At 33.8% G+C, this 9,523-nt stretch overlaps 2 protein-coding genes and 1 long non-coding RNA gene across 3 annotated transcripts; 2 read left to right on the forward strand and 1 right to left on the reverse strand.

The window, feature by feature from the left end:
* Positions 1 to 834: 834 nt before the first annotated feature.
* Positions 835 to 1,653, forward strand: LOC142241027 (uncharacterized). Its single transcript, XM_075312771.1, has 2 exons — positions 835 to 1,017; positions 1,115 to 1,653. Exons 1-2 carry the CDS (start codon positions 1,015 to 1,017, stop codon positions 1,622 to 1,624), a joined length of 513 nt encoding a protein of 170 aa, XP_075168886.1. The 5' UTR covers positions 835 to 1,014; the 3' UTR covers positions 1,625 to 1,653.
* A 1,317-nt stretch (positions 1,654 to 2,970) lies between these two features.
* On the reverse strand, positions 2,971 to 4,502 carry LOC142241094 (uncharacterized). Its single transcript, XR_012723483.1, has 5 exons — positions 4,038 to 4,502; positions 3,871 to 3,944; positions 3,639 to 3,805; positions 3,299 to 3,540; positions 2,971 to 3,231 (listed from the first exon to the last, which is right to left on the reverse strand). It is a non-coding gene; the product is annotated as an uncharacterized LOC142241094 (long non-coding RNA).
* A 1,705-nt stretch (positions 4,503 to 6,207) lies between these two features.
* Positions 6,208 to 7,658, forward strand: LOC142239621 (uncharacterized). The gene is made up of 2 exons (XM_075311415.1): positions 6,208 to 6,297; positions 7,248 to 7,658. The coding sequence occupies exons 1-2, from the start codon at positions 6,208 to 6,210 to the stop codon at positions 7,656 to 7,658; spliced, it is 501 nt and encodes a 166-aa protein (XP_075167530.1).
* The last annotated feature ends 1,865 nt before the right edge of the window (positions 7,659 to 9,523 follow it).

Raw genomic sequence — 9,523 nt, forward strand, 5'->3', positions numbered from 1 at the left:
GAAACAGGCAATTGAAATAAAAATAAGATTAAGGGACTTGCAAGTTATATGAAAAGATGATGTACAGTGGGAGAAAAGATGATTCAATTTGTAAGAGGAAATTTCCCAAATGTTTTCTCCATAAGGAGTTAGCATAAAGGGCCCAAAATTGAGTTATCTCTCCCAGCCAGATCTATACTAAAGGCTGTGGAAAGGTTCATTCGCCCGAACCGAAACATGTACAGTCCAGGCGTGTATAGATTTGTATCTGGCGTTTTCTTTTCAATGGCTCTATTAACCATGTTCCTTAATCTATATCTGTCCACAAAGCTCGAATAATAATTGTATAACTTTTCTTTATGTTCATTATGTTGTTGCGCCCAGCATGATCACTATGATCATTGCGACTATGTGTCCACTGTTCCACCCATCGAATATGATACCCAAAAACCTGTTTCTTTCCTTGTACATCAAAGACTTTCCCACCATAACATTATCATGTGTAAGAAGATTTGAGTTAACGACAAATTATTTCTTTGAGTGGTAGCTACCACACAAAAATCACATAAATATTTAATAATATAAAAATCAAATAAATTTATTGGTACACGCAGATAAAAGCTCTACATAAATTATAATAAAAAAACTCAGAGTCAATTAAAAATACATTCAAGTTAGTTGGAAATATATTCAAAAATTTCAATTTAAATAATCACATGGGCATTATTGTTTACACAAAACCAATAAGTCAAATGAATAAAATGTAAATCAATGTTGTGGGGATTTTTTTTTTTTTGGTGGAAGTCGTATTATAATTTTTTTTACTTTATTATCTTCTTTTGGGTATAGTTGTGGGACAGGCAAAACAAGAATGAAGAACTCAAAATGAAGAGCAGAGAAGATGTTTTGGCCAAAATTCAATAGAATAGAATTCAATAGAAATCTTTAGAAAAATGCGTATAAATACGCAATGATTTGAACGTAAAGAGCACAGTCGTTCTTTAGGCTTTTACAATCCAATCAACAATCAACACAATGGTAAATATCCTAATAGGAAAAAATTAAAAAATAAATAAATTGCCCATCTTTAAAATTCGATTTTGAAACTTACGAATGACTTCCTTTTAATTCACAGAAATTCCTTATTGTCGCTTTGGCTTTCGTGGCTTGCGCCTACGCTGATGTTTCCGAATTGGGCTACAACTACGAGCAACCAGCTGCTCCAGCTCCTGCCCCAGCTCCAGTTCAACCTGAAAGATCTTATATTCCCCCAGCTGCCCCCGCTCCTGCCCCAGCTCCAGTTCACCATGCTCCAGCCCCTGCCCCAGCTCCAGTCCACCATGCCCCAGCCCCAGTTCACCATGCCCCAGCTCCAGTTCACCAAGCCCCAGCTCCAGTCCACCATGCCCCTGCTCCAGTTCACCATGCGCCAGCTCCCGCTCCAGCTCCAGCTCCAGTTTACCATGCCCCCGCTCCTGCCCCAGCCCCAGCACCAGTTGCCCCTAAAGTAGAAGAACCCGTCAACGCTTACATTCCCCCTGCTCCAGTGGCCCCAGTTGCCCCCGTTGAGGAAATTGAACAAACTCCCTCTGACGGTTACCGTTACAAGACTGTCCGTCGCGTTGTCTACAGACACCGTGCCTAAGCGATCTTTAAGGAAATCATTGCCTTTAGTTGATTCGTTAATGTTACAAATTTTTTAAATACAAATATTGAAAAGAAAATTAAGACAATTTTGTTTTCAATTGTGGAAGGTTGTTCAGCAAGTAGAAACGGCGCTGAGTTCGGCTTAGCCAAATCTCTTTCACCATACATGCCACTCATTAGGATGTGCTGTAGATAAAGATATTAAGTCGGGCTATATTAGTCATAAAGTCATAGAGTATACACATATTGGTGAGTTCACTAAACCCAAAGTGAACCACACTTGAACCCTCCGAAAAAACAAAACACGAATGAAGTAAGAGGCAGCACGCTCAAAATAAATCAAAATCGATGATTTGATGGTGGCAAGGAAAAAGAGAGATGTTTGTATGAATTTATTTCGGCATAAGCCGGCTATCATAAACCTTTTTTCGGAGGGTTCAAGTGTGGTTCACTTTGGGTTTAGTGAAGTGTTTGAATTTATTCTGATAATTTGTTGATAGTTTTGCTGCAAGTCGAGGATGCTGATGAGGAATGTGGTAATTCCGAAACGTGCGTCCATCCAACCATCTTGCAGTCTATAGGGCTTTGCCCAAATAAATTTGACAAACATTCTTTTCATCTGTTGGTTAAGCTACTCTTATAGTTTAATCAACACAATGGTTTTAAAGCTGAGATCAAAACAACAAATATGATTGAAGTAGAAACCACCAATAAAAAAAATATTATTTCTATAGAAACTTTTGTCAACATTTTATTTTGATAGAATTTTTTTCCAAATTTTGTTTCTACAGAAAATTTTGTCCAAATTTTATTTCTATAGAAGATGTTGTCAAAATTGTATTTCTATAAATTTTTTTTCTCAAAATTTTATTTCTATAGAAAATTTTGTCAAAATTTTATTTCTATAGATTATTTTGTCAAAATATTATTATACCCACACACAAAAAAAATTTTTTTGATTTCAATCACGAAAATCGCGGATTCAATCATTTTTTTAATTGAAATGTCTTCAATCACGAAAATGATAGTATCAATCACCCATTTTGATTGAAAACCAACACGATTTTTAATTAAAAATTTAATTGACTTTTGTCACGGAATCAATTAATTGTGTGATTGAATCAATTAAAAACGTGATTGATTTTTAACATAAAATTCAATCATAGTTTTAATTGAATCAATTAAAATTTTAATTAATTTCGCGACAAAAAATCAATCAACTATTTGATTCATTCAATTAAATAATTAATTGAAATTGGCTATAAATTTCGATCAAAAAATTTATATATTGCGACCTCAAAATCGTATTTAGTTTTTTTTTCTTTTGAAATAAAAGAAAATATGTGTTTCTTATAAAACATATTTAATATTTTATTATTTTTTGAATTATGCAATAGACAGATAATTTTGGTTCTTGTCATTTGTATTTTGTTCTAACATAACTTACAAATACAACTACTATCAATAACAACTATAGGGTGAAAAAATAAATTATATAAATCATTATCTTCCTTATAATAATAACCGTGTTAGCATGTTCCTTCTAATATGTAGATGCGCCTAGATTTCCAATAAATCAGCAGCCTGTAAGCTAAATTAGTTTTTCTGAAAGTAAACAGAATAATTCGAATTTCATTTTGTTCAATTAAAATTTAATTTTGTTAAACATTACCTGCATAGAATATCAAGTTCAATTCATAGTTCCAGGTTGCAGATTTATAATCTTCTTTTGCAGTTGTAGTCTTTTATCATAAAAATGTGTATTAAGGAGCTCGGTAATTTAATTTTAGTAACAATTCCTTTCCAAAATTTCCACACATTAAAAACGTCTATTAAAATTTGAACCAATCAAAGACAAAAATAATGGGAAAGCAATGTAATATTTGGTATTATATTGATGATACTTTGCAAATTCTGGAAATAGAAAAAAAAAATATAAATGGAAAATACATATATTTATTATTTTCGGATATTTTTCATATTTTTAAATCCAAAGGAAAGAACTCTTTTACCATTACATAATTCAGCTCATTAGTTTATATACCAGATATACTGCTCTCTACTTGGGTTCAAACTGAAAAAGGCAGGTAAAACAAAAATGCAATTTAATGCCAACGCTACTTCGCAACTTCAAGGTGAATCTTCCACCAAACCCATACCGCTCTTGGTTTTAAGAAAACTAGGAGTGAAAAAAAATTTATAATTTTAAAAGATCAATACGGTACCCACTTTTTTATTGCATACATATTATTATATATTTGATAAAATGATGGAGTTGATGGGATTGATTGGTCAATTTCACGAAATAAAATTGGTCACTAAAAGAAATGAATAAAAAATATATTATTTTAGTCCGTTTAATGTAAACAGGCTTCAATGGAAAACGGTATTCACATTTCACAATTTCTTACCTTCAATAAACGTAGATTGTTTTCCATTTTTACAATGCCACAAAACACAAACACAGGTAATTTCAAATGCGTTCTGTCATATATTTTTTTCAAACCCTTACCACGTGGCCGTTTGTTGTTGCACACTTTATTTATTTCAACCCTTTGCTAAGATTTGTTGTTGCGTTCAAAATATCTATGCACACATTTTGAATGCAGCAGACAGAATGTCGCCAATCATGTTTTTCAATTTACGCGAAAAACAAAAACCCAACCGTTCGTTACGAGTTACTTCCACAGACTGATCTCTCCATCATACATTGTTGAATAAAAACCCATTCTCTTGTTCTCTTTTCGCTCTTTCCATTGCTCAAAATTATTCAGTTTCAATCACAAAGGTGATTGGATCAATCACATGTGTAATTGGAAACGGAAAAAATTTCAATCACGTTTGTAATTGAAAATTATTTCCGAATTGATTAAGAAATTGATTGAATCAATTAATATTTTAATTGGAAACGTAACAAATATCAATCATTTTTTTAATTGGTTTTTATTCGGATTTGATTAAATAATTTATTGAATCAATTAACATATTAATTGAATCCGTTTCCAAATTCAATTAAGTGTTTAATTGAAAAAATTTTGGTGATAATTTTTTGTGTGCACCACATAGAATGGTGACGGGGGTATAATAAGATTGCCATTCCGTTTGTAACACATCGAAATATCAACTATATAAAGTATATATATTCTTGATCAGGGAGAAACTCTAAGACGATATAACGATGTCCGTCTGTCTGTCTGTTGTAATCATGCTAAAGTCTTCAAGAATGAAGCAATCGTGCTGAAATTTTGCACAAACTCGTCTTTTGTCTGCTGGCAGGTCAAGTTCGAAGATGGCCTATATCGGTCCAGGTTTTGATATAGTCCCCATATAAACCGACATCCCGATTTGGGGTCTTGGGCTTATAGAAATCGCAGTTTTTATTCAATTTACCTGAAATTGGAAATCGAGAGGTACTTTAAAACCGTAAAGAGGTGTGCCAAAAATGGTGAGCATCGGTCCATGTTTTGGTACAGTCCCCAGTTGGGGTCTTGGGCGTATAGAAACCGTAGTTTTTATCCAATGGGCGTATAGAAACCGTAGTTTTTATCCAATTTGCCTAAAATTGAAAATCTAGAGGTACTTGGGGACCATCAAAAGGTGTGCCGAAAATGGTCCGTATTTGGTATATGTTTTGTATGGTCCATGTTTTGGTATAGCCCCCAAATAGACCGACCTCCCGATTTTACATCTTGGGTTTATAGAATCCGTAGTTTATATACAATTCGCCTGAAATTTCAAATCAAGACGTTATTTTATAATTTTCTTGTACACTTACAAGAGATGTTAATGATTCCTCTAAAACTCAAACAAAAATTGTTCTTATAAATCCAGAATCTGATAAAGTCCTCATAGGTGAAATCTTTAAATTTATCTTCGGAAAGTGTCCTCAAGTCCTCAAGCCCTCCTGAAATTTCAAAGGAAACCCTAATATTTGTTTCATGGTGGTGGGTATTTAAGATTCGGCCCGGCCGAACATACTGTTGTATATACTTGTTTCTATAGAAAATTTTGTCAAAATTTCATTTCTATAGAAAATTTTGTCAACATTTTATTTCTATAGAAAAAATTTTCCAAATTTTATTTCTATTGAAAAATTTTATGCAAATTTTATTTCTGGAGAAAATTTTGTCCAAATTTTATTTCAATAGAAAATGTTGTCTAAATTTTATTTCAAAAGAAAGTTTTGTCCACATTTAATTTATATAGAAAAATTTGTCAAAATTTCATTTCTATAGAAAATATTGTTAACATTTTATTTCTATAGAAAAAGTTTTCCAAATTTTATGTCGATAGAACATTATATCCAAATTTTTTGTCTATAGAAAAATTTTTCAAAAATTTATTTCTTTTGAAAAATTTTATGCAAATTTTATTTCAATAGAAAATGTTGTCCAAATTTTATTTCTATAGAAAATTTTGCAAAATTTTATTTCTATAGAATATTTCATCCCCATTCACGTAAAAAATCCCCAATGTGGAAAAAATACCGAATTTCTGGAAATTTACCTTCAAATCTTCAAATCTCCAAGCCTTAAAGACTTCCGTCCCCATTCATGAAAAAATCCTCAATTTTGGGGGGAAATGGCCAATACTGGAAAAAATACCAAATTTCTGGAAATCATAGTCCCCGAGAAAGAACCCCCATCACCCCCTAACCATCCCCTCATAATGGTAAAACTGTTTGTCACAGCAAAAGTAATGTGATAGTGATCGATTGATTTTAGCAGAATTTTCGTATGCGGGTACATAACAATCTTCAAATTTGTTGTGTTATATTTAATTCAATTTAACTTATATTGACATAGACTATCGATTCCACCAACATCGCTGGAAAATAAATCAATCCCAAGACTTGTAACAACCCTTTCAAATTACGGTTTTTCAAAATACTGGAAAACCATAATGTAAAGGTGTTTAAAGATTTAAAACCATAACCGAAACCTTAAACAAGAATACATATCATAATATTATCATTCCATTATTCGGTTATTGATATCTATGGAAATGAAAACAAATGATATCGGAAGCTACATTGTAAATCCAACTCAAACAAATAAACACACAATCATAACGCCTATCCGTCTAGCAGTTTGGTAGAGCCGCCAAGCAAAGTCGAATAAATCACAGATAGCATTAATTGACTTAATCGGTTTCTGTTAACAGGGCTCATAAATCACAATGGGCTAAAGTTAATTAATTTAAAATTTTATTTCCGTTTTATTTTGGTTTTATTTGTTTTCATTTTTTATATGTGATACATAAAAGTAGTAAGTAAAAATAAAAACAAAAAAGGCACAAAAGCATACAAAATTAAATTTGATAAAAATACAATTAATATCTAAGCTTTTATGTAAGTCTAATAATAATAATAGAGAGTATCATCTTTAAGACCGAAACCAAAGGGATTGACTATAAATACTTTGTGCTATGAGACAGGAAGATATAGTCGCTTCTTTTGGCTCTTACACAAAACAATCTTTAAAACAACTAAATAAAATGGTAAACATTTTTACATTTAATTAAAAAGGATGTAAACTATAGGGCTAATTTTCTTTCAAGAAAAATAAAAAAAATATGAAAATGTCAAAAAAAAAATAATTCGCTCTTGCTTTGTTTAACAGAAATTCTTCATTGTTGCTTTGGCTTTTGTGGCTTGTGCCTACGCTGATGTCTCCGAATTGGGATACAATTATGATCAACCCGCCCCACCAGCACCTGCACCAGCCCCAACTCAACCAGAAAGATCTTATATTCCCCCTGCTGCCCCCGCTCCAGCTCCAGCACCAGTTGCACCAGCCCCAGCTCCAGTTGCTCCTGCCCCAGCCCCTGTTGCTCCAGTAAACACTTATGTACCACCAGCACCTGTGGCTCCTGCTCCAGCACCAGCTCCAGTTGCCCCTAAAGTAGAGGAACCCACCAACTCTTACATTCCTCCTGCACCTGTTGCCCCCACTGAGGAAATCGAAGAAACCGCAGCTGATGGTTACCGTTACAAGGCCGTTCGTCGTGTTGTCTACAGACACCGTGCTTAAATGATTTCTTGACAAATTTGTTACGTTTTATTGACTCATGTTGAATCGTTTTAAATAAACAAAAAAATAATTGTTAAAATTTCTTTTTTTTTTTTTTTTTTTGATACCAAACAATTTTTTCGAATGGCTATGTGGATATCAGAAAGATGTAGAGCCGCTGTAATTCTGAGAAAAATGGAGCCAGAAATGTCCTCAGATGTTAAAAAAATTTTTGGAATGGATAGTACACTCAAAAACCAGCACATTTTTTTTCAAATCCAAAGATTTTAATATTCCCTGAAGGAAGGATTCCCTGCCAAAGATACGGCTTTTAAAAATAAAGAAAGTTTTCGGGAAAATTATCACGTTTTAAAACTATGCCCCATAAAATTTATATTAGGAAAAAGATCGTATTCATGGCATTATCATACTCTTTTATATTTTGTATACCCTCCATCCTAAGGATGTGGTTATATTAACTTTGTCATTCCGTTTGTAACACATCGAAATATTGCTCTAAGACTCCATAAAGTATATATATTCTGGATCGTGGTGAAATTCTGAGTCGATCTGGGCACGTCCGTCCGTACATCTGTTGAAATCACGCTAACTTCCGAACGAAACAAGCTATAGACTTGAAACTTGGCACAACTAGTTTTTATTTATGTAAGTCGGATGGTATTGCCAATGGGCCATATCGGTCCACTTTTACGTATATATATATAAACGGACCCCCAAATTTGGCTTGCGGATCCTCTAAGAGAAGCAAATTTCATACAATCAGGTTGAAATTTGGTACATGGTGTTGGTATATGGTCTCTAACAACCATGCAAAAATTGGTCCACATCGGTACATAATTATATGTAGCCCCCATATAAACCGATCCGCAGATTTGGCTTGCGGAGCCTCTAAGAAAAGAAAATTTCATCCGATACGGCTAAAATTTGGTACATGGTGTCAACATATGATCTCTTATAACCATGTAAAAATTGGTCGAAATCGGTCCATAATTATATATAGCCCCCATATAAACCGATCCCCAGATTTGGCTTGCGGAGCCTCTAAGAGAAGCAAATTTCATCCGATTCTTCTGAAATTTGGTACATGGTATTAGTATATGGTCTTTCACAACTTGGTCCACATCGGTCCATAATTATATATAGCCCACATATAAACAAATCCCCAGATTTGGCTTGAGGAGCCTCTAAGGGAAGAATATTTCATCCGATACGGCTGAAATTTGGTACATGGTGTCAACATATGATCTCTTATAACCATGCAAAAATTGGTCGAAATCGGTCCATAATTATATATAGCCGCCATATAAACCGATCCCCAGATGTGGCCTACGGAGCCCTCTGGAAGAGCAAAATTCATCCGATTCGGTTGAAATTTGGTACGTAATGTTAGTATATGGTATCCAACAACCATGCAGGAATTGGTTCATATCAGTCCATATTTATATATTGCCCCCATATAAACCGATCCCCAGATTTGACCTCCGGTGCCAGTTGGAGAATCAAAATTCATCCGATCTGGTTGAAATTTGGTACGTGGTGGTAGTATATGATATTTAACAACCACGCCAAAAGTAGTCCATATCAGTCCATAATCAAATATAGCCCCCATATAACCGATCTCGAGATTTGGTTTGGAGCCTCTTGGAGGAGAAAATTTCATCCGAGTCAGTTGAAATTTGGTACACTGTATTAGTATGTTATATGGCAGTTAACAACCATGCCTAACTAGGTCCATATCGGTCTATAGTTATATAGCCCTCAGATGAATCGATCCCCAATCACACAGTAATTCGATTGTGGATGACAATCTTTCGTAGAAGTTTCTACGCAATCCATGGTGGAGGGTACATAAGATACGGCCTGGC

The sequence above is a fragment of the Haematobia irritans genome, chromosome 5 (genome assembly GCF_050003625.1).
Source record: "Haematobia irritans isolate KBUSLIRL chromosome 5, ASM5000362v1, whole genome shotgun sequence".
In the NCBI taxonomy this organism is placed as follows: Eukaryota; Metazoa; Arthropoda; class Insecta; order Diptera; family Muscidae; genus Haematobia; species Haematobia irritans.